Raw genomic sequence first — 26,402 nt, 5'->3', positions numbered from 1 at the left:
GGGGCTCTTATGTATAATCTATATAAAGCTGATGACAGTTCAGTAGTGCAGACCTGTGGGGTCTCTTATTTATCATCTATATAAAGCTGGGTGACATAGTTCAGTAGTGCAGACCTGTGGGGTCTCATATATATCCTCTATATAAAGCTGGATGGCATAGTTCAGTAGTGCAGACCTGTGGGGTCTCTTATGTATCATCTATATAAAGCTGATGACATAGTTCTGTAGTGCAGACCTGTGGGGTCTCTTATGTATCATCTATATAAAGCTGGGTGACATAGTTCAGTAGTGCAGACCTGTGGGGTCTCTTATGTATCAGCTATATAAAGCTGGTGACATAGTTCAGTAGTGCAGACCTGTGGAGGCTCTTATGTATCATCTATATAAAGCTGGGTGACATAGTTCAGTAGTGCAGACCTGTGGGGTCTCATATATATCCTCTATATAAAGCTGGATGACATAGTTCAGTAGTGCAGACCTGTGGGGTCTCTTATATATCATCTATATAAAGCTGGATGACATAGTTCAGTAGGGCAGACCTGTGGGGTCTCTTATGTATCATCTATATAAAGCTGGATGACAGTTCAGTAGTGCAGACCTGTGGGTTCTCTTATGTATCATCTATATAAAGCTGGGTGACATAGTTCAGTAGTGCAGACCTGTGGGTTCTCTTATGTATCATCTATATAAAGCTGGGTGACATAGTTCAGTAGTGCAGACCTGTGGGGTCTCATATACATCATCTATATAAAGCTGGATGACATAGTTCAGTAGTGCAGACCTGTGGGGTCTCATATGTATCATCTATATAAAGCTGGATGACATAGTTCAGTAGTGCAGACCTGTGGGGGTCTTATATGTATCATCTATATAAAGCTGGATGACATAGTTCAGTAGTGCAGACCTGTGGGTTCTCTTATGTATCATCTATATAAAGCTGGATGACATAGTTCAGTAGTGCAGACCTGTGGGTTCTCTTATGTATCATCTATTTAAAGCTGGGTGACATAGTTCAGTAGTGCAGACCTGTGGGTTCTCTTATGTATCATCTATATAAAGCTGGATGACATAGTTCAGTAGTGCAGACCTGTGGGTTCTCTTATGTATCATCTATATAAAGCTGGATGACATAGTTCAGTAGTGCAGACCTGTGGGTTCTCTTATGTATCATCTATATAAAGCTGGGTGACATAGTTCAGTAGTGCAGACCTGTGGGGTCTCATATACATCATCTATATAAAGCTGGATGACATAGTTCAGTAGTGCAGACCTGTGGGTTCTCTTATGTATCATCTATATAAAGCTGGGTGACATAGTTCAGTAGTGCAGACCTGTGGGGGTCTCATATACATCATCTATATAAAGCTGGATGACATAGTTCAGTAGTGCAGACCTGTGGGTTCTCTTATGTATCATCTATATAAAGCTGGATGACATAGTTCAGTAGTGCAGACCTGTGGGTTCTCTTATGTATCATCTATTTAAAGCTGGGTGACATAGTTCAGTAGTGCAGACCTGTGGGTTCTCTTATGTATCATCTATATAAAGCTGGATGACATAGTTCAGTAGTGCAGACCTGTGGGTTCTCTTATGTATCATCTATATAAAGCTGGGTGACATAGTTCAGTAGTGCAGACCTGTGGGTTCTCTTATGTATCATCTATATAAAGCTGGGTGACATAGTTCAGTAGTGCAGACCTGTGGGTTCTCTTATGTATCATCTATATAAAGCTGGATGACATAGTTCAGTAGTGCAGACCTGTGGGTTCTCTTATGTATCATCTATATAAAGCTGGGTGACATAGTTCAGTAGTGCAGACCTGTGGGGTCTCATATACATCATCTATATAAAGCTGGGTGACATTGTTCAGTAGTGCAGACCTGTGGGTTCTCTTATGTATCATCTATATAAAGCTGGGTGACATAGTTCAGTAGTGCAGACCTGTGGGTTCTCTTATGTATCATCTATATAAAGCTGGGTGACATAGTTCAGTAGTGCAGACCTGTGGGGTCTCATATACATCATCTATATAAAGCTGGGTGACATAGTTCAGTAGTGCAGACCTGTGGGGTCTCATATATATCCTCTATATAAAGCTGGATGACATAGTTCAGTAGTGCAGACCTGTGGGGTCTCTTATATATCATCTATATAAAGCTGGATGACATAGTTCAGTAGTGCAGACCTGTGGGGTCTCTTATGTATCATCTATATAAAGCTGGATGACAGTTCAGTAGTGCAGACCTGTGGGGTCTCATATACATCATCTATATAAAGCTGGGTGACATAGTTCAGTAGTGCAGACCTGTGGGTTCTCTTATGTATCATCTATATAAAGCTGGGTGACATAGTTCAGTAGTGCAGACCTGTGGGGTCTCATATACATCATCTATATAAAGCTGGATGACATAGTTCAGTAGTGCAGACCTGTGGGTTCTCTTATGTATCATCTATATAAAGCTGGGTGACATAGTTCAGTAGTGCAGACCTGTGGGGTCTCATATACATCATCTATATAAAGCTGGGTGACATAGTTCAGTAGTGCAGACCTGTGGGGTCTCATATACATCATCTATATAAAGCTGGATGACATAGTTCAGTAGTGCAGACCTGTGGGTTCTCTTATGTATCATCTATATAAAGCTGGGTGACATAGTTCAGTAGTGCAGACCTGTGGGGTCTCATATACATCATCTATATAAAGCTGGGTGACCGTTCAGTAGTGCAGACCTGTGGGGTCTCTTATGTATCATCTATATAGAGCTGGATGACATAGTTCAGTAGTGCAGACCTGTGGGGCTCTTATGTAACATCTATATAAAGCTGGTGACATAGTTCAGTAGTGCAGACCTGTGGAGGCTCTTATATATCATCTATATAAAGCTGGGTGACATAGTTCAGTAGTGCAGACCTGTGGGGTCTCATATATATCCTCTATATAAAGCTGGATGACATAGTTCAGTAGTGCAGACCTGTGGGGTCTCTTATATATCATCTATATAAAGCTGGGTGACATAGTTCAGTAGTGCAGACCTGTGGGGTCTCATATACATCATCTATATAAAGCTGGGTGACATAGTTCAGTAGTGCAGACCTGTGGGTTCTCTTATGTATCATCTATATAAAGCTGGGTGACATAGTTCAGTAGTGCAGACCTGTGGGTTCTCTTATGTATCATCTATATAAAGCTGGGTGACATAGTTCAGTAGTGCAGACCTGTGGGTTCTCTTATGTATCATCTATATAAAGCTGGTGACATAGTTCAGTAGTGCAGACCTGTGGGGTCTCATATACATCATCTATATAAAGCTGGGTGACATAGTTCAGTAGTGCAGACCTGTGGGGTCTCATATACATCATCTATATAAAGCTGGGTGACATAGTTCAGTAGTTCAGACCTGTGGGTTCTCTTATGTATCATCTATATAAAGCTGGATGACATAGTTCAGTAGTGCAGACCTGTGGGGGCTCTTATGTATCATCTATATAAAGCTGGTGACATAGTTCAGTAGTGCAGACCTGTGGGGGCTCTTATGTATCATCTATATAAAGCTGGTGACATAGTTCAGTAGTGCAGACCTGTGGGGGCTCTTATGTATCATCTATATAAAGCTGGGTGACATAGTTCAGTAGTGCAGACCTGTGGGGTCTCATATACATCATCTATATAAAGCTGGGTGACATAGTTCAGTAGTGCAGACCTGTGGGGTCTCATATACATCATCTATATAAAGCTGGGTGACATAGTTCAGTAGTTCAGACCTGTGGGTTCTCTTATGTATCATCTATATAAAGCTGGATGACATAGTTCAGTAGTGCAGACCTGTGGGGGCTCTTATGTATCATCTATATAAAGCTGGTGACATAGTTCAGTAGTGCAGACCTGTGGGGGCTCTTATGTATCATCTATATAAAGCTGGTGACATAGTTCAGTAGTGCAGACCTGTGGGGGCTCTTATGTATCATCTATATAAAGCTGGATGACATAGTTCAGTAGTGCAGACCTGTGGGGTCTCATATACATCATCTATATAAAGCTGGGTGACATAGTTCAGTAGTGCAGACCTGTGGGTTCTCTTATGTATCATCTATATAAAGCTGGGTGACATCGTTCAGTAGTGCAGACCTGTGGGGCGCTATACTGCATTGCGGGTGCAGCTTCAGGTGACTCCTTATTGGCCCCGTGAAACACGAGTCCGATCGCTGCGCCCCATTCATCTCTTGCGCCCGTTGCGCTGCTGTCTACATAGGCTCCTCCCCTAATTCCCAGAAAATTGCAGGAAAACATGCAACGCCCTGTACACACATTATTCCGCTCTGGTGTCGCGTTTATTCCGCTTTTCCATCCACGTGTGATCCGAGAAGACGCGGCAGAACGCTCCTCAGGGGGCACAGACTGCGTCTCCCTCGCCTCCCAGTAGAACAGCGCCACCTGGCGGCCATAATATCATTAGCGTTTAATGATGAAGGCCTTCGCTCTTCTTCTCTTGGCAGAACACGTACACCAACGCCGACAAGTTACTGGAGGCGGCGGAGCAGCTCGCTCAGACCGGCGAATGTGACCCGGAGGAGATCTACAAGGCGGCCCGGCATCTGGAGGTGCGGATCCAGGACTTTGTCCGGAGGGTGGAACAGAGGAAGCTGCTGCTGGACATGTCGGTGTCCTTCCACAGCCACACGAAGGAGGTAAGAGCCGGCCTCACCGCAGAGCATCGCGTCTCCTGGGGAATCTCCCAGGACACGAATCGTCTCATTCATTGTAATCTCAGGTTCACACGTAGATTATAAAGTTATCTCCAGAGAAGCTGGGCAGGGAGCCGATCAGTTCCCAGGGGCCACTCAGTCTATGTTATAGGGCCACAGCTCCGCCATCTCCATGTGATGGTTCCCAGGGGCCACCCCAAATATATTTCAGGGCCACAGCTCCTCCATCTACATGTAATGACCCGAGGCAGTCAGCTGCAGGGGCCACACAGTCTATGTTATAGGGCCACAGCTCCGCCATCTCCATCTGATGGTGCAGGGAGCCGATCAGTTCCCAGGGGCCACACCATATATATTTCAGGGCCACAGCTCCTCCCACTCCATGTAATGATGCAAGGAGCTGATCAGTTATAGGGGCCACGCAGTCTATGTTATAGGGCCACAGCTCCGCCATCTCCATGTGATGGTGCAGGGGGCTGATCAGTTATAGGGGCCACGCAGTCTATGTTATAGGGCCACAGCTCCGCCATCTCCATGTGATGGTGCAGGGGGCTGATCAGTTCCCAGGGGCCACGCAGTCTGTTATAGGGCCACAGCTCCTCCTGCTCGTGGTGTAGATCTGTGTCAGATATTAATATCTGTGTCTTTCTCACTGGATGTTCCAGTTATTTTCCTAATTTTGCCGCCCGGATCCTGGGAGATGATTGTCTGCAGACGGAATTAAAGCTTCTTAATTAGGACATTGTCTTTTTTGCACTTTAATGAGGTTTTGATGACACAAGAGGACGGAGGACGTTACAAGGTCACAAAACCTGAACACAGTCAAATACAGAAAACCTGAAAACTGGGACAGGGGGTAAAATAATCCACAGCTGTAGCCAGAGGACAGATACGTGTGACCGGCTCCTAAAGAGAGCTGTCTGTGTATAGCACCCTGGGGAGCGGGGAACAGGAGCACCCTGGGGAGCGGGGAACAGGAGCACCCTGGGGAGCGGGGAACAGGAGCACCCTGGGGAACAGGAGCACCCTGGGGAGCGGGGAACAGGAGCACCCTGGGGAGCGGGGAACAGGAGCACCCTGGGGAGCGGGGAACAGGAGCACCCTGGGGAGCGGGGAACAGGAGCACCCTGGGGAGCGGGGAACAGGAGCACCCTGGGGAGCGGGGAACAGGAGCACCCTGGGTAACAGGAGCACCCTGGGGAGCGGGGAACAGGAGCACCCTGGGGAGCGGGGAACAGGAGCACCCTGGGGAGCGGGGAACAGGAGCACCCTGGGGAGCGGGGAACAGGAGCACCCTGGGGAGCGGGGAACAGGAGCACCCTGGGGAGCGGGGAACAGGAGCACCCTGGGGAGCGGGGAACAGGAGCACCCTGGGGAGCGGGGAACAGGAGCACCCTGGGGAGCGGGGAACAGGAGCACCCTGGGGAGCGGGGAACAGGAGCACCCTGGGGAGCGGGGAACAGGAGCACCCTGGGGAGCAGGAGCACCCTGGGGAGCGGGGAGCAGGAGCACCCTGGGAGCGGGGAACAGGAGCACCCTGGGGAGCGGGGAACAGGAGCACCCTGGGGAGCGGGGAACAGGAGCACCCTGGGGAGCGGGGAACAGGAGCACCCTGGGGAGCGGGGAACAGGAGCACCCTGGGGAGCGGGGAACAGGAGCACCCTGGGAGCGGGGAACAGGAGCACCCTGGGGAGCGGGGAACAGGAGCACCCTGGGGAGCGGGGAGCGGGGAACAGGAGCACCCTGGGGAGCGGGGAGCGGGGAACAGGAGCACCCTGGGGAGCGGGGAACGGGGAACAGGAGCACCCTGGGGAGCGGGGAACGGGGAACAGGAGCACCCTGGGGAGCGGGGAACGGGGAACAGGAGCACCCTGGGGAGCGGGGAACGGGGAACAGGAGCACCCTGGGGAGCGGGGAACGGGGAACAGGAGCACCCTGGGGAGCAGGAGCACCCTGGGGAGCGGGGAGCAGGAGCACCCTGGGGAGCGGGGAGCAGGAGCACCCTGGGGAGCGGGAGCAGGAGCACCCTGGGGAGCGGGGAGCAGGAGCACCCTGGGGAGCGGGGAGCAGGAGCACCCTGGGGAGCGGGGGAAAAAGGAGCACCCTGGGGAGCGGGGGAAAAAGGAGCACCCCGGGGAGCGGGGGAAAAAGGAGCACCCTGGGGAGCGGGGGAAAAAGGAGCACCCCGGGGAGCGGGGGAAAAAGGAGCACCCCGGGGAGCGGGGGAAAAAGGAGCACCCCGGGGAGCGGGGAAAAAGGAGCACCCCGGGGAGCGGGGGAAAAAGGAGCACCCCGGGGAGCGGGGGAAAAAGGAGCACCCCGGGGAGCGGGGGAAAAAGGAGCACCCCGGGGAGCGGGGAACAGGAGCACCCCGGGGAGCGGGGAGCAGGAGCACCCCGGGGAGCGGGGAGCAGGAGCACCCTGGGGAGCGGGGAACAGGAGCACCCTGGGGAGCGGGGAACAGGAGCACCCCCGGGGAGCTGGTAACAGAACCACCCTGAAGAGCGATACTTTTGGGGCTCCACTTCAGTGACCCGGCTCCTAAAGAAAACTGTGTATAGCAGGTGTTGGGAATGGAATATCCAGAGGGACACGTTTGAATAGTACCACGCTGGAAAGCAGAGAACAGAACCCCCCTGAAGAGCTGCCCCCAGCCATCAGTCCTGCAGCAGCCCGTGGGCAGACAAATGTAACGGGTACAGTCCTGCTGCGGAAATAGGAGTGTGAGAGGTGCAGGGTCCATCCAAATAATCCTGCCCAGTACTATGTAGACATAATGGCAGATGATCACTACTGAGCGCAAAGAGACAATCCGCAACCATGGCAGAACGTTACAATGTACGTCAGCATCAGCGGTGCCGAAATGATACATTTGTCAATAATGAGGATGTTTGTAACAATGTAATAGCGTCCAAAGATGGCAGCGATGCGTGTGGGCTCCATTTCAGTGACGGGAATGGGATTTCCAGAGAGACACGTGTGAATAGTACCACGAATAAACAGACCCAACTCCACAATGTAATGACTAGTATGTAGAGATCATGTGTACACACCGCTACCGACCGTAACATGCGCCGCGGAGCACCAGGCGACTCACACGCTGACATGTGCTCATGTTGGAGCTCTTCTTTCTCCTTTCGGTGGTGTCTTCTGACTCTTCCTCCTCTCAATGGTGTCCTCTGTCTCTTCCTTCTCCTGTCACTGATGTCTTCTGTCTCTTCCTTCTCCTGTCACTGATGTCTTCTGTCTCTTCCTTCTCCTGTCACTGATGTCTTCTGTCTCTTCCTTCTCCTGTCACTGATGTCTTCTGTCTCTTCCTTCTCCTGTCACTGATGTCTTCTGTCTCTTCCTTCTCCTGTCACTGATGTCTTCTGTCTCTTCCTTCTCCTGTCACTGATGTCTTCTGTCTCTTCCTTCTCCTGTCACTGATGTCTTCTGTCTCTTCCTTCTCCTGTCACTGATGTCTTCTGTCTCTTCCTTCTCCTGTCACTGATGTCTTCTGTCTCTTCCTTCTCCTGTCACTGATGTCTTCTGTCTCTTCCTTCTCCTGTCACTGATGTCTTCTGTCTCTTCCTTCTCTCGTCACTGATGTCTTCTGTCTCTTCCTTCTCTCGTCACTGATGTCTTCTGTCTCTTCCTTCTCTCGCTGGTGTCTTCTTTCTCTTCCTTCTCATCTTGCTGATGTCTTCTGTCTCTTCCTTCTCCTCTTGCTGGTGTCTTCTTTCTCTTCCTCCTCTCGGTGATGTCTTCTGTCTCTCATTTTTCCCTTTTTGCTTCTCAGCTCTGGACCTGGATGGAGGATCTGCAGAAGGAGTTGCTGGAGGATGTGTGTGCGGACTCTGTAGATGCCGTCCAGGAGCTCATCAAACAGTTCCAGCAGCAGCAAACGGCCACACTGGACGGGACCCTCAATGTCATTAAGGAGGGAGAAGATCTCATCCAACAACTCAGGTGGGTGCTAATGGTGATGGTGGAGGGAGGCTGAATCCCTGGGGGCCTTTATGTACTTGCAGATTATAAGGAGGAGCAGCCACATTTTAGGAGCCCTGTTCAGACGTGGTGCAGAGCTGAGTTGTGGTCTGTATGATGACACGTGGTGCAGAGCTGAGTTGTGGTCTGTGTGATGACACGTGGTGCAGAGCTGAGTTGTGGTCTGTATGATGAGACGTGCCGCAGAGCTGAGTTGTGGTCTGTATGATGAGACGTGGTGCAGAGCTGAGTTGTGGTCTGTGTGATGAGACGTGCCGCAGAGCTGAGTTGTAGTCTGTATGATGAGACGTGCTGCAGAGCTGAGTTGTGGTCTGTGTGATGACACGTGGTGCAGAGCTTAGTTGTGTTCTGTATGATGAGGCGTGATAACACGTGGTGCAGAGCTGAGTTGTGGTCTGTATGATGAGACGTGGTGCAGAGCTGAGTTGTGGTCTGTGTGATGACACGTGGTGCAGAGCTGAGTTGTGGTCTGTATGATGAGACGTGCTGCAGAGCTGAGTTGTGGTCTGTGTGATGAGACGTGCCGCAGAGCTGAGTTGTAGTCTGTATGATGAGACGTGCTGCAGAGCTGAGTTGTGGTCTGTGTGATGAAACGGTGCAGAGCTGAGTTTGTTTTGTGCTCCACAGGGACTCGGCGGTGTCCAGCAATAAAACTCCGCACAACAGCTCCATCAGTCACATCGAGTCTGTTCTGCAGCAGCTGGACGAAGCTCAGGTTCAGATGGAAGAACTTTTTCATGAGAGGAAGATAAAGTTGGACATCTTCCTGCAGCTGCGGATCTTCGAGCAGTACACGATCGAGGTGAGTCATGTGACGGCGCTATTTATTGGGCGCAGTGTTTCTGTACATCTGTAAGGAGAAACAACCTTGTAATAAAATCCACGGAAGAAACCGCTGAAAAAACACAGGTGTCAGTTCGGCCGCATGTGCAGTGGCTCCTCGTCGGATTCCTCTGCCATTATTATAATGGGCTCCGTTGGCGAGCTGCGACGGACGTGCTTAATTGCGCTAATTACATCAGGACGTCTCGCGTTTGGTAATTTTGTGTAATAACATTTATTTAGATAATTAGTTCTCGCTTTCTTTATTCAGCAGCAGAATAGTTTCAGAACGTGACCAGATTGTAGGTTGAGGCGATCGCTCTGCGCTGGGGTGCGGTGCCCTGGGGGCTCAGCGGGCTGTACGTACTGCGCGGCCTCTGGTGATGGGGGCTGCAGGGACTTGGCCCAGTGGATGTCTACTTGCTGACTGTTTCAGGGGGTCACCTATTATCCCCAGCATTAGGCAGAGGCATTATTAGAAGGCCAGGGAGGTGCTGACAGTTGGAGCCAGGCCCAGACAGGTGAGCAGGCAGTTAGATGTAGCAGAGCTGAGTCCGTTTTTTCATATGACTGCAGATATTTTTTTTGGTCTGTGCTCAGGGACCTGTTACTGTATGTTATATGTGGTGCTCGGCTACATCTGTAAATGATATAAGATCTGCCTGGTCCTATAATGAACCGCTATGTAGGTGACGGCTGAGCTGGACGCCTGGAACGAAGATCTTCTCCGTCAGATGAATGACTTCAACACAGAAGACCTAACCCTCGCAGAACAGCGGCTGCAGCGGCACAAGGAGCGGAAACTAGCCATGAACAACATGACATTCGAAGTCATTCAGCAGGGACAGGACCTTCACCAGTACATCATGGAGGTGCAAGCGTCAGGTAAGTGGCTGTGAAATCCAGTCCTCCAGTGTCCACACGGGAGGGATTTGTCATTGCTACCTCAGCTGGAGAGTAAAATGGTGATGACAAGTGAGATGTAAAATATCTGCCACATATGTCGTAAGTAGGAACTGGTGGATCATCACATTATACAAGTGGTAGGTCGGCTTTGGAGTGGATGAGGTTGAAATGTCTTGATGGTGGCAGTCTAGATGTGGTCAGAAGATGTTGAGGTGTAGTTGGGGACTGGATGAGATTTAGCTGAGGTCTGGAAGAGGTGTAGATGAGATGTAGTTGAGGTCTGGATGTGGTGTAGTTGAGGTCTGGATGTGGTGTAGTTGAGGTCTGGATGTGGTGTAGTTGAGGTCTGGATGAGGTGTAGTTGGGGTCTGGATGAGGTGTAGTTGGGGTCTGGATGAGGTGTAGTTGGGGTCTGGATGAGGTGTAGTTGGGGTCTGGATGAGGTGTAGTTGGGGTCTGGATGAGGTGTAGTTGGGGTCTGGATGAGGTGTAGTTGGGGTCTGGATGAGGTGTAGTTGGGGTCTGGATGAGATGTAGTTGGGGTCTGGATGAGATGTAGTTGGGGTCTGGATGAGGTGTAGTTGAGGTGTAGTTGAGGTCTGGATGAGGTGTAGTTGAGGTCTGGATGAGGTGTAGCTGAGGTCTGGATGAGGTGTAGCTGAGGTCTGGATGAGGTGTAGCTGAGGTCTGGATGAGGTGTAGCTGAGGTCTGGATGAGGTGTAGCTGAGGTCTGGATGAGGTGTAGCTGAGGTCTGGATGAGGTGTAGCTGAGGTCTGGATGAGGTGTAGCTGAGGTCTGGATGAGGTGTAGCTGAGGTCTGGACGAGGTGTAGCTGAGGTCTGGATGAGGTGTAGCTGAGGTCTGGATGAGGTGTAGCTGAGGTCTGGATGAGGTGTAGCTGAGGTCTGGATGAGGTGTAGCTGAGGTCTGGATGAGGTGTAGCTGAGGTCTGGATGGGTGAGCTGGATGAGGTAGCTGAGGTCTGGATGAGGTGTAGCTGAGGTCTGGATGAGGTGTAGCTGAGGTCTGGATGAGGTGTAGCTGAGGTCTGGATGAGGTGTAGCTGAGGTCTGGATGAGGTGTAGCTGAGGTCTGGATGAGGTGTAGCTGAGGTCTGGATGAGGTGTAGCTGAGGTCTGGATGAGGTGTAGCTGAGGTCTGGATGAGGTGTAGCTGAGGTCTGGATGAGGTGTAGCTGAGGTCTGGATGAGGTGCAGCTGAGGTCTGGACGAGGTGTAGCTGAGGAGTAGTAGGGGTCTGGATGAGGTGTAGCAGGGGTCTGGATGAGGTGTAGCAGGGGTCTGGATGAGGTGTAGCTGAGGTCTGGATGAGGTGTAGCTGAGGTCTGGATGAGGTGTAGCTGAGGTGTACCTGAGATGGGTTGATGCCTGACATTGTCCTCGGTCTTCTCAGTGGATAACTGCATGACGCCTCTTGCTTTTTCGCCCTTCTGCAGGCATTGAGCTGATCTGTGAGAAGGACATAGACCTGGCCACACAGGTGCAGGAATTGTTGGAGTTCCTCCATGAGAAGCAGCATGAACTGGAGCTGAACGCAGATCAGACCCACAAGCGCCTGGAGCAATGTCTGCAGCTGCGCCACCTACAGGCCGAAGTCAAGCAGGTTTGTCCCTTAAGGTCCAATGTGAAAGTCTGAGAACTTTACACAGCAAGGACACGCCTGTGTATTATACCAGGAGGACTGGGGGTCTTATTACTCCCCTGTGTATTATACCAGGAGGACTGGGGGTCTTATTACACCCCTGTGTATTATACCAGGAGGACTGGGGGTCTTCTTACACCCCTGTGTATTATATTAGGAGGACTGGGGGTCTTATTACTCCCCTGTGTATTATATTAGGAGGACTGGAGGGTCTTATTACTCCCCTGTGTATTATATTAGGAGGACTGGGGGGTCTTATTATACCCCTGTGTATTATATTAGGAGGACTGGGGGTCTTATTACTCCCCTGTGTATTATATTAGGAGGACTGGGGGTCTTCTTACACCCCTGTGTATTATATTAGGAGGACTGGGGGTCTTATTACTCCCCTGTGTATTATATCAGGAGGACTGGGGGTCTTATTACACCCCTGTGTATTATATTAGGAGGACTGGGGGTCTTCTTACACCCCTGTGTATTATATTAGGAGGACTGGGGGTCTTCTTACACCCCTGTGTATTATATTAGGAGGACTGGGGGTCTTATTACTCCCCTGTGTATTATATTAGGAGGACTGGGGGTCTTATTACTCCCCTGTGTATTATACCAGGAGGACTGGGGGTCTTATTACACCCCTGTGTATTATATCAGGAGGACTGGGGTTCTTCTTACACCTCTGTGTATTATATCAGGAGGACTGGGGGTCTTATTACTCCCCTGTATATTATATTAGGAGGACTGGGGATCTTATTACTCCCCTGTGTATTATATCAGGAGGACTGGGGGTCTTATTACTCCCCTGTGCATTATATACGGAGGATGGGGGTCTTCTTACACCTCAGTGTATTATATCAGGAGGACTGGAGGTCTTATTACTCCCCTGTGTATTATATTAGGAGGACTGGGGGTCTTATTAAACCCCTGTGTATTATATTAGGATTACTGGGGGTCTTATTGCTCCCCTGTGTATTATATCAGGAGGACTGGGGATCTTATTACTCCCCTGTGTATTATATCAGGAGGACTGGGGGTCTTATTACTCCCCTGTGTATTATATCAGGAGGACTGGGGGTCTTATTACTCCCCTGTGTATTATAGAAGGAGGACTGGGGGTCTTCTTACACCCCTATGTATTATATTAGGAGGACTGGGGGTCTTATTACTCCCCTGTGTATTATATTATGAGGACTGGGGGTCTTATTACTCCCCTGTGTATTATATCAGGAGGACTGGGGGTCTTATTACTCCCCTGTGTATTATATCAGGAGGACTGGGGGTCTTATTACTCCCCTGTGTATTATATCAGGAGGACTGGGGGTCTTATTACTCCCCTGTGTATTATATCAGGAGGACTGGGGGTCTTATTACTCCCCTGTGTATTATATTAGGAGGACTGGGGGTCTTATTACTCCCCTGTGTATTATATTAGGAGGACTGGGGATCTTATTACTCCCCTGTGTATTATATCAGGAGGACTGGGGGTCTTATTACTCCCCTGTGTATTATATCAGGAGGACTGGGGGTCTTATTACTCCCCTGTGTATTATATCAGGAGGACTGGGGGTCTTATTACTCCCCTGTGTATTATATCAGGGGGACTGGGGGTCTTATTACTCCCCTGTGTATTATATAAGGAGGACTGGGGGTCTTCTTACACCCCTGTGTATTATATTAGGAGGACTGGGGGTCTTATTACTCCCCTGTGTATTATATCAGGAGGACTGGGGGTCTTATTACTCCCCTGTGTATTATATTAGGAGGACTGGGGGTCTTATTACTCCCCTGTGTATTATATCAGGAGGACTGGGTGGCTTATTATACCCCTGTGTATTATATTAGGAGGATTGGGGGTCTTATTACACCCCTGTGTATTATAACAGGAGGACTGGGGGTCTTATTACTCCCCTGTGTATTATATCAGGAGGACTGGGGGTCTTATTACTCCCCTGTGTATTATATTAGGAGGACTGGGGGTTGTATTACTCCCCTGTGTATTATATTAGGAGGACTGGGGGTCTTATTACTCCCCTGTGTATTATATCAGGAGGACTGGGGGTCTTATTATACCCCTGTGTATTATATCAGTAGGACTGGGGGTCTTATTATACCCCTGTGTATTATATCAGTAGGACTGGGGGTCTTATTATACCCCTGTGTATTATATCAGGAGGACTGGGGGTATTATTATACCCCTGTGTATTATATCAGGAGGACTGGGGGTCTTATTATACCCCTGTGTATTATATTAAGAGGACTGGGGGTCTTATTACACCCCTGTGTATTATACCAGGAGGACTGGGGGTCTTATTGCTCCCCTGTGTATTATATCAGGAGGACTGGGGGTCTTATTACTCCCCTGTGTATTATATTAGGAGGACTGGGGGTCTTATTAAACCCCTGTGTATTATATTAGGATTACTGGGGGTCTTATTGCTCCCCTGTGTATTATATCAGGAGGACTGGGGATCTTATTACTCCCCTGTGTATTATATCAGGAGGACTGGGGGTCTTATTACTCCCCTGTGTATTATATCAGGAGGACTGGGGGTCTTATTACTCCCCTGTGTATTATAGAAGGAGGACTGGGGGTCTTCTTACACCCCTATGTATTATATTAGGAGGACTGGGGGTCTTATTACTCCCCTGTGTATTATATTATGAGGACTGGGGGTCTTATTACTCCCCTGTGTATTATATTAGGAGGACTGGGGATCTTATTACTCCCCTGTGTATTATATCAGGAGGACTGGGGGTCTTATTACTCCCCTGTGTATTATATCAGGAGGACTGGGGGTCTTATTACTCCCCTGTGTATTATAGAAGGAGGACTGGGGGTCTTATTACTCCCCTGTGTATTATATCAGGAGGACTGGGGGTCTTATTACTCCCCTGTGTATTATATCAGGAGGACTGGGGGTCTTATTACTCCCCTGTGTATTATATCAGGAGGACTGGGGGTCTTATTACTCCCCTGTGTATTATATCAGGAGGACTGGGGGTCTTATTACTCCCCTGTGTATTATATTAGGAGGACTGGGGGTCTTATTACTCCCCTGTGTATTATATTAGGAGGACTGGGGATCTTATTACTCCCCTGTGTATTATATCAGGAGGACTGGGGGTCTTATTACTCCCCTGTGTATTATATCAGGAGGACTGGGGGTCTTATTACTCCCCTGTGTATTATATCAGGAGGACTGGGGGTCTTATTACTCCCCTGTGTATTATATCAGGGGGACTGGGGGTCTTATTACTCCCCTGTGTATTATATAAGGAGGACTGGGGGTCTTCTTACACCCCTGTGTATTATATTAGGAGGACTGGGGGTCTTATTACTCCCCTGTGTATTATATCAGGAGGACTGGGGGTCTTATTACTCCCCTGTGTATTATATTAGGAGGACTGGGGGTCTTATTACTCCCCTGTGTATTATATCAGGAGGACTGGGTGGCTTATTATACCCCTGTGTATTATATTAGGAGGATTGGGGGTCTTATTACACCCCTGTGTATTATAACAGGAGGACTGGGGGTCTTATTACTCCCCTGTGTATTATATCAGGAGGACTGGGGGTCTTATTACTCCCCTGTGTATTATATTAGGAGGACTGGGGGTTGTATTACTCCCCTGTGTATTATATTAGGAGGACTGGGGGTCTTATTACTCCCCTGTGTATTATATCAGGAGGACTGGGGGTCTTATTATACCCCTGTGTATTATATCAGTAGGACTGGGGGTCTTATTATACCCCTGTGTATTATATCAGTAGGGACTGGGGGTCTTATTATACCCCTGTGTATTATATCAGGAGGACTGGGGGTATTATTAAACCCCTGTGTATTATATCAGGAGGACTGGGGGTCTTATTATAACCCCTGTGTATTATATTAAGAGGACTGGGGTCTTATTACACCCCTGTGTATTATACCAGGAGGACTGGGGGTCTTATTTCTCCCCTGTGTATTATATCAGGAGGACTGGGGGTCTTATTGCTCCCCTGTGTATTATATCAGGAGGACTGGGGATCTTATTACTCCCCTGTGTATTATATCAGGAGGACTGGGGGTCTTATTACTCCCCTGTGTATTATATCAGGAGGACTGGGGGTCTTATTACTCCCCTGTGTATTATAGAAGGAGGACTGGGGGTCTTATTACTCCCCTGTGTATTATAGAAGGAGGACTGGGGGTCTTCTTACACCCTATGTATTATATTAGGAGGACTGGGGGTCTTATTACTCCCCTGTGTATTATATTATGAGGACTGGGGGTCTTATTACTCCCCTGTGTATTATATCAGGAGGACTGGGGGTCTTATTACTCCCCTGTGTATTATATCAGGAGGACTGGGGGTCTTATTACTCCCCTGTGTATTATATTAGGAGGACTGGGGGTCTTATTACTCCCCTGTGTATTATATCAGGAGGACTGGGTGGCTTATTATACCCCTGTGTATTATATTAGGAGGATTGGGGGTCTTATTACACCCCTGTGTATTATAACAGGAGGACTGGGGGTCTTATTACTCCCCTGTGTATTATATTATGAGGACTGGGGGTCTTATTACTCCCCTGTGTATTATATCAGGAGGACTGGGGGTCTTATTACTCCCCTGTGTATTATATCAGGAGGACTGGGGGTCTTATTACTCCCCTGTGTATTATATCAGGAGGACTGGGGGTCTTATTACTCCCCTGTGTATTATATCAGGAGGACTGGGGGTCTTATTACTCCCCTGTGTATTATATTAGGAGGACTGGGGGTCTTATTACTCCCCTGTGTATTATATTAGGAGGACTGGGGATCTTATTACTCCCCTGTGTATTATATCAGGAGGACTGGGGGTCTTATTACTCCCCTGTGTATTATATCAGGAGGACTGGGGGTCTTATTATACCCTTGTGTATTATATCAGGAGGACTGGAGGTCTTATTATACCCCTGTGTATTATACCAGGAGGACTGGGGGTCTTATTACTCCCCTGTGTATTATATTAGGAGGACTGGGGGTCTTATTACTCCCCTGTGTATTATATTAGGAGGACTGGGGGTCTTATTACTCCCCTTTGTATTATACCAGTAGGACTGGGGGTCTTATTACTCCCCTGTGTATTATATTAGGAGGACTGGGGGTCTTCTTACACCCCTGTGTATTATATTAGGAGGACTGGGGGGTCTTATTATACCCCTGTGTATTATATTAGGAGGACTGGGGGTCTTATTACTCCCCTGTGTATTATATTAGGAGGACTGGGGGTCTTATTACTCCCCTGTGTATTATATTAGGAGCAAGGATTTTTTCAAGGTAAAAAATCTCATTTTATTCAATATAAATCACATGATCATTACAGGTATTGCTCAATAGGGACAGGACATGGAGACTGAGCCACAAGGGGCTATACAATGTGGAGAATCACAATGGGGGATAATGTGACCATACCCAGCAGAGAACAACAATATACCAGAGGCCGTGAGCAAAAGTGTAGTTGCGGGTGCAAATGCTGACCCCTAGTATAAAACAACTACTGACTATTGCTCACAACCTCTGTCCGGGGATGCTGTGAGGTGTCAATGGACGGTGCAGTACTACTAATAAAGATGGCATATAACAATGAACTGCAAACCTCTCGTCCCACCCTGATCCAGCTACCAAGTTACCTACCCATGTTGCTGCTGTAGAATGGTAACACGACTCCCCCACTGTTTCAACCTCGACACGTGTTTCGCCACGTAGGCTTCGTCAGGAGGTATAAACACACTAAGACAAACTTGGGCATATAAAGGCTAAAGAGGAGGGATTAATTATCACTCACCATGATCATCTGTACTGGGGGTGTGTTCCGGCGCGAACCGCCCATGTTGCAAGACTGCCTCCTTCAGCGCTCCCTGGTCATCAAAATGCGACCTGATTCCAGCACTTCCGGGTGGCAGTCATACAGAGCATGCTCCAGCCGCATCATCCCCCAATCACATGATCGCTCACTGGTCACATGGTCCTGCATCATGGACATGTGACCATCTCCTAGGTCCTTGAGCTATAGCTAAAAAGTACTCCCAGGTCCTGAATACAACTATAGTAAATAACTACCAGTCATTGAGCTAAAGCTAGCTATCCATAACTCAGCATACCTCTCGATTATCTTCATTTCAGCTCATAGGTAAATTCATGAAATACAAATATAATCTCAATTTCATAGTAAAATATATCTTTAAATTACCATGATTAAATTGTAGGGAGAAGGAAAGGGGAGGGAGGGTGACCATCCACTCATCCATTCATACAGGGAAGGCAAAAATCGAAATCACTAAATGGATACATAATCTTTACATTTAGCCAAAACCTACGTGCAAAAGAATAAAGTGCATGTGTGCTCAAATAGCTTATATGATCACAATGACATTTGATGTCAATAATTATTACCAAAATATAAAAAAATGTATTACATAGTGAGCGGATCCAACCCCCAATAGCTGGCTGCAGGGCGACTGATCCCAGGGAAAATTGGGAATTAGCCGCGCCGCAACCGCCAGTGGTGGGTCAGATCCGTCCCAACTCAAAGTGATTGAGGTACATGTCCAAATGAGGATGGAACAGACCCACCCATAAGGTGGCCCAGTCCCCCATCAGATGGACATATGCCTTGTGATTCCCCAAACAGGTGCTGAATACAATGCTGCTGGTGCACCCACCTCCCAGTGGGCACAGCAGAGAAGCCAATCCACGAACCAGAGTTGACCTGTCCGCCGCGCGCAGTGGGGGGTGGGTTATACCACAGCCGCATGAAAAATAACAAATGTATGGGTCAGCTGTCCACCTAAGGGCGGACTGAACCACCCATACTTACGGGACGTACGTCCTGTGAAAACATCAAAAGTGTATACAATACATGATCTATGTTGGTCATCAATGTGACAAAAAATAAAAAATTATTAAATAAAAATATATAACATATGAACATGATAGTGCCAAGAAAATGTACAGGTTGCTTCTTCTCTGATGATGAGTGACAGTCCCATGAAGAGTGTTCAAAAAGGGGGGGTCCAATATGAAGATACCCCATATCTCCCTCTCAAATCACGTCATGCATTTGACAGGTTTTCTTATGGTTCGTGGTTATCTACCATCCAATCTTACTCCATCTTAAATCTAAACAAAAAAAATCACAATTAGACACACATAAACAAACTTATTTGCCCATAGTAAAATTCACGTCTTACAAAAAGGACTTGAAGCTATTATATTCATTTAACCCACTTGGAACCACTGTATTGAGCACAGTAATCCATTTAGTTTCTTTTTGTAGTAACGCCTTCTTTGCGTCACCACCTCGCACCCCCAACCTAACTCTGTCAATACCTCTTACCCTCAGGACACTCGGGTCACTATCATGGTACTTGAGAAAATGCCGTGGAACAGATTGTAATTCATCCACGTCCTGGTCTTTACATTGTGAGGCTGTGCGGATTTTGCTGGCATGTTCCAATATCCGAGTTTTCAAAGCTCTTGTTGTCATGCCGATATAAATCAATCGGCACGGACAAGTTAGCCAATATACGACTCTCTCAGTGGTGCAGGTTATATAGTGAACGATCTTAAATTCTGCGTCCCCAGAGGCGTCATAGAAAGTGGTGGAACGTTCCATGTACATACATGCGGCACATTTCCCACAAGCTTTCGAACCCCATCAGAGAAGAAGCAACCTGTACATTTTCTTGGCACTATCATGTTCATATGTTATATATTTTTATTTAATAATTTTTTATTTTTTGTCACATTGATGACCAACATAGATCATGTATTGTATACACTTTTGATATTTTCACAGGACGTACGTCCCGTAAGTATGGGTGGTTCAGTCCGCCCTTAGGTGGACAGCTGACCCATACATTTGTTATTTTTCATGCGGCTGTGGTATAACCCACCCCCCACTGCGCGCGGCGGACAGGTCAACTCTGGTTCGTGGATTGGCTTCTCTGCTGTGCCCACTGGGAGGTGGGTGCACCAGCAGCATTGTATTCAGCACCTGTTTGGGGAATCACAAGGCATATGTCCATCTGATGGGGGACTGGGCCACCTTATGGGTGGGTCTGTTCCATCCTCATTTGGACATGTACCTCAATCACTTTGAGTTGGGACGGATCTGACCCACCACTGGCGGTTGCGGCGCGGCTAATTCCCAATTTTCCCTGGGATCAGTCGCCCTGCAGCCAGCTATTGGGGGTTGGATCCGCTCACTATGTAATACATTTTTTTATATTTTGGTAATAATTATTGACATCAAATGTCATTGTGATCATATAAGCTATTTGAGCACACATGCACTTTATTCTTTTGCACGTAGGTTTTGGCTAAATGTAAAGATTATGTATCCATTTAGTGATTTCGATTTTTGCCTTCCCTGTATGAATGGATGAGTGGATGGTCACCCTCCCTCCCCTTTCCTTCTCCCTACAATTTAATCATGGTAATTTAAAGATATATTTTACTATGAAATTGAGATTATATTTGTATTTCATGAATTTACCTATGAGCTGAAATGAAGATAATCGAGAGGTATGCTGAGTTATGGATAGCTAGCTTTAGCTCAATGACTGGTAGTTATTTACTATAGTTGTATTCAGGACCTGGGAGTACTTTTTAGCTATAGCTCAAGGACCTAGGAGATGGTCACATGTCCATGATGCAGGACCATGTGACCAGTGAGCGATCATGTGATTGGGGGATGATGCGGCTGGAGCATGCTCTGTATGACTGCCACCCGGAAGTGCTGGAATCAGGTCGCATTTTGATGACCAGGGAGCGCTGAAGGAGGCAGTCTTGCAACATGGGCGGTTCGCGCCGGAACACACCCCCAGTACAGATGATCATGGTGAGTGATAATTAATCCCTCCTCTTTAGCCTTTATATGCCCAAGTTTGTCTTAGTGTGTTTATACCTCCTGACGAAGCCTACGTGGCGAAACACGTGTCGAGGTTGAAACAGTGGGGGAGTCGTGTTACCATTCTACAGCAGCAACATGGGTAGGTAACTTGGTAGCTGGATCAGGGTGGGACGAGAGGTTTGCAGTTCATTGTTATATGCCATCTTTATTAGTAGTACTGCACCGTCCATTGACACCTCACAGCATCCCCGGACAGAGGTTGTGAGCAATAGTCAGTAGTTGTTTTATACTAGGGGTCAGCATTTGCACCCGCAACTACACTTTTGCTCACGGCCTCTGGTATATTGTTGTTCTCTGCTGGGTATGGTCACATTATCCCCCATTGTGATTCTCCACATTGTATAGCCCCTTGTGGCTCAGTCTCCATGTCCTGTCCCTATTGAGCAATACCTGTAATGATCATGTGATTTATATTGAATAAAATGAGATTTTTTACCTTGAAAAAATCCTTGCTCTTTTTTTTGTACAAGTTGCAGTAGGTTGGGGAGTGAGGTACTGTTTTTGGGTTATTGTAGGCTCTTATTATATTAGGAGGACTGGGGGTCTTCTTACACCCCTGTGTATTATATTAGGAGGACTGGGGGTCTTATTACTCCCCTGTGTATTATATTAGGAGGACTGGGGGTCTTATTACTCCCCTGTGTATTATATCAGGAGGACTGGGGGTCTTATTACTCCCCTGTGTATTATATCAGGAGGACTGGGGGTCTTATTACTCCCCTGTGTATTATATTAGGAGGACTGGGGGTCTTCTTACACCCTGTGTATTATATTAGGAGGACTGGGGGTCTTATTACTCCCCTGTGTATTATATCAGGAGGACTGGGGGTCTTATTACTCCCCTGTGTATTATATCAGGAGGACTGGGGTGTCTTATTACTCCCCTGTGTATTATATCAGGAGGACTGGAGGTCTTATTACTCCCCTGTGTATTATATTAGGAGGACTGGGGGTCTTATTAAACCCCTGTGTATTATATTAGGATTACTGGGGGTCTTATTACTCCCCTTTGTATTATACCAGTAGGACTGGGGGTCTTATTACACCCCTGTGTATTATATCAGGAGGACTGGGGGTCTTATTGCTCCCCTGTGTATTATATTAGGAGGACTGGGGGTCTTATTACTCCCCTGTGTATTATATTAGGAGGACTGGGGGTCTTATTACTCCCCTGTGTATTATACCAGGAGGACTGGGGGTCTTATTACACCCCTGTGTATTATATTAGGAGGATTGGGGGTCTTATTACTCCCCTGTGTATTATATTAGGAGGACTGGGGGTCTTATTACTCCCCTGTGTATTATACCAGGAGGACTGGGGGTCTTATTACACCCCTGTGTATTATATCAGGAGGACTGGGGGTCTTATTCCTCCCCTGTGTATTATATAAGGAGGACTGGGGGTCTTCTTACACCCCTGTGTATTATATTAGGAGGACTGGGGGTCTTATTACTCCCCTGTGTATTATATCAGGAGGACTGGGGATCTTATTACTCCCCTGTGTATTATATTAGGAGGACTGGGGGTCTTATTACTCCCCTGTGTATTATATCAGGAGGACTGGGTGGCTTATTATACCCCTGTGTATTATATTAGGAGGATTGGGGGTCTTATTACACCCCTGTGTATTATAACAGGAGGACTGGGGGTCTTATTACTCCCCTGTGTATTATATCAGGAGGACTGGGGGTCTTATTACTCCCTGTGTATTATATCAGGAGGACTGGGGGTCTTATTACTCCCCTGTGTATAATATTAGGAGGACTGGGGGTCTTATTACTCCCCTGTGTATTATATCAGGAGGACTGGGGGTCTTATTATACCCCTGTGTATTATATCAGTAGGACTGGGGGTCTTATTATACCCCTGTGTATTATATCAGGAGGACTGGGGGTCTTATTACACCCCTGTGTATTATATTAGGAGGACTGGGGGTCTTATTACACCCCTGTGTAATTATACCAGGAGGACTGGGGGTCTTATTGCTCCCCTGTGTATTATATCAGGAGGACTGGGGGTCTTATTACTCCCCTGTGTATTATACCAGGAGGACTGGGGGTCGTATTACTCCCCTGTGTATTATATTAGAGGACTGGGGGTCTTATTACACCCTGTGTATTATATCAGGAGGACTGGGGGTCTTATTGCTCCCCTGTGTATTATATTAGGAGGACTGGGGTCTTATTACTCCCCTGTGTATTATATTAGGAGGACTGGGGTCTTATTACTCCCCTGTGTATTATATTAGGAGGACTGGGGGTCTTATTACTCCCCTGTGTATTATATTAGGAGGACTGGGGGTCTTATTACTCCCCAGTGTATTATATTAGGAGGACTGGGGGTCTTATTACTCCCCTGTGTATTATATTAGGAGGACTGGGGGTCTTCTTACACCCCTGTGTATTATATTAGGAGGACTGGGGGTCTTATTACTCCCCTGTGTATTATATTAGGAGGACTGGGGGTCTTATTACTCCCCTGTGTATTATATCAGGAGGACTGGGGGTCTTATTACACCCCTGTGTATTATATTAGGAGGACTGGAGGTCTTATTCCTCCCCTGTGTTTTATATTAGGAGGACTGGGGGTCTTATTACACCCCTGTGTATTATATCAGGAGGACTGGGGGTCTTATTACTCCCCTGTATATTATATTAGGAGGACTGGGGATCTTATTACTCCCCTGTGTATTATATCAGGAGGACTGGGGGTCTTATTACTCCCCTGTGCATTATATACGGAGGATGGGGGTCTTCTTACACCTCGGTGTATTATATCAGGAGGACTGGAGGTCTTATTACTCCCCTGTGTATTATATTAGGAGGACTGGGGGTCTTATTAAACCCCTGTGTATTATATTAGGATTACTGGGGGTCTTATTACTCCCCTGTGTATTATATCAGGAGGACTGGGGGTCTTATTACTCCCCTGTGTATTATATCAGGAGGACTGGGGTGTCTTATTACTCCCCTGTGTATTATATCAGGAGGACTGGGGGTCTTATTACTCCCCTGTGTATTATATTAGGAGGACTGGGGGTCTTATTACTCCCCTGTGTATTATATTAGGAGGACTGGGGATCTTATTACTCCCCTGTGTATATATCAGGAGGACTGGGGGTCTTATTACTCCCCTGTGTATTATATCAGGAGGACTGGGGGTCTTATTACTCCCCTGTGTATTATATCAGGAGGACTGGGGGTCTTATTACTCCCCTGTGTATTATATCAGGAGGACTGGGGGTCTTATTACTCCCCTGTGTATTATATAAGGAGGACTGGGGGTCTTCTTACACCCCTGTGTATTATATTAGGAGGACTGGGGGTCTTATTACTCCCCTGTGTATTATATCAGGAGGACTGGGGGTCTTATTACTCCCCTGTGTATTATATCAGGAGGACTGGGGGTCTTATTACTCCCCTGTGTATTATATTAGGAGGACTGGTGGCTTATTATACCCCTGTGTATTATATTAGGAGGATTGGGGGTCTTATTACACCCCTGTGTATTATAACAGGAGGACTGGGGGTCTTATTATACCCCTGTGTATTATATCAGTAGGACTGGGGGTCTTATTATACCCCTGTGTATTATATCAGGAGGACTGGGGGTATTATTATACCCCTGTGTATTATATCAGGAGGACTGGGGGTCTTATTATACCCCTGTGTATTATATTAGGAGGACTGGGGGTCTTATTACACCCCTGTGTATTATACCAGGAGGACTGGGGGTCTTATTGCTCCCCTGTGTATTATATCAGGAGGACTGGGGGTCTTATTACTCCCCTGTGTATTATACCAGGAGGACTGGGGGTCGTATTACTCCCCTGTGTATTATATTAGGAGGACTGGGGGTCTTATTACATTACACCCCTGTGTATTATATTAGGAGGACTGGGGGTCTTATTACACCCCTGTGTATTATATCAGGAGGACTGGAGGTCTTATTATACCCTTGTGTATTATATCAGGAGGACTGGAGGTCTTATTATACCCCTGTGTATTATACCAGGAGGACTGGGGGTCTTATTATACCCCTGTGTACTATACCAGGAGGACTGGGGGTCTTATTACACCCCTGTGTATTATATCAGGAGGACTGGAGGTCTTATTATACCCCTGTGTATTATACCAGGAGGACTGGGGGTCTTATTACTCCCCTGTGTATTATATTAGGAGGACTGGGGGTCTTATTACTCCCCTGTGTATTATATTAGGAGGACTGGGGGTCTTATTACTCCCCTTTGTATTATACCAGGAGGACTGGGGGTCTTATTACACCCCTGTGTATTATATCAGGAGGACTGGGGGTCTTATTACTCCCCTGTGTATTATATTAGGAGGACTGGGGGTCTTATTACTCCCCTGTGTATTATACCAGGAGGACTGGGGGTCTTATTCCTCCCCTGTGTATTATACCAGGAGGACTGGGGGTCTTCTTACACCCCTGTGTATTATACCAGGAGGACTGGGGGTCTTCTTACACCCCTGTGTATTATATTAGGAGGACTGGGGGTCTTATTACTCCCCTGTGTATTATATCAGGAGGACTGGGGGTCTTATTACACCCCTGTGTATTATATCAGGAGGACTGGAGGTCTTATTACTCCCCTGTGTATTATATTAGGAGGACTGGGGGTCTTATTAAACCCCTGTGTATTATATTAGGAGGACTGGGGGGCTTATTATCCCCCTGTGTATTATATTAGGAGGATTGGGGGTCTTATTACACCCCTGTGTATTATAACAGGAGGACTGGGGGTCTTATTACTCCCCTGTGTATTATATCAGGAGGACTGGGGGTCTTATTACTCCCCTGTGTATTATATCAGGAGGACTGGGGGTCTTATTACTCCCCTGTGTATTATATCAGGAGGACTGGGGGTCTTATTACTCCCCTGTGTATTATATTAGGAGGACTGGGGGTCTTATTACTCCCCTGTGTATTATATCAGGAGGACTGGGGGTCTTATTACTCCCCTGTGTATTATATTAGGAGGACTGGGGGTCTTATTACTCCCCTGTGTATTATATACAGAGGATGGGGGTCTTCTTACACCTCTGTGTATTATATCAGGAGGACTGGAGGTCTTATTACTCCCCTGTGTATTATATTAGGAGGACTGGGGGTCTTATTAAACCCCTGTGTATTATATTAGGAGGACTGGGGGTCTTATTACTCCCCTGTGTATATCAGGAGGACTGGGGGTCTTATTATACCCCTGTGTATTATATCAGTAGGACTGGGGGTCTTATTATACCCCTGTGTATTATATCAGTAGGACTGGGGGTCTTATTATACCCCTGTGTATTATATCAGGAGGACTGGGGGTATTATTATACCCCTGTGTATTATATCAGGAGGACTGGGG

The 26,402-nt window shown here is 47.4% G+C and overlaps 1 protein-coding gene across 5 annotated transcripts in view; it reads left to right on the top strand.

Moving 5' to 3' along the window:
* KALRN (kalirin RhoGEF kinase) overlaps positions 1-26,402 on the top strand; it is a 162,374-nt gene that overhangs the window by 34,032 nt on the left and 101,940 nt on the right. For all 5 annotated transcript variants that reach the window (XM_044296507.1, XM_044296509.1, XM_044296508.1 and 2 more), the window contains exons 9-13: positions 4,496-4,687; positions 8,487-8,656; positions 9,323-9,497; positions 10,207-10,402; positions 11,882-12,048. In XM_044296507.1, the coding sequence (XP_044152442.1) occupies positions 4,496-4,687; positions 8,487-8,656; positions 9,323-9,497; positions 10,207-10,402; positions 11,882-12,048 (900 nt within the window). The remainder of the gene's footprint in view (positions 1-4,495; positions 4,688-8,486; positions 8,657-9,322; positions 9,498-10,206; positions 10,403-11,881; positions 12,049-26,402) is intronic.

This window comes from Bufo gargarizans, chromosome 6 (assembly GCF_014858855.1).
Source record: "Bufo gargarizans isolate SCDJY-AF-19 chromosome 6, ASM1485885v1, whole genome shotgun sequence".
Classification (NCBI taxonomy): domain Eukaryota; kingdom Metazoa; phylum Chordata; class Amphibia; order Anura; family Bufonidae; genus Bufo; species Bufo gargarizans.
The sequence above is the reverse complement of the archived record's forward strand: the minus strand, read 5'-3'. Positions and strand labels throughout refer to the sequence as shown.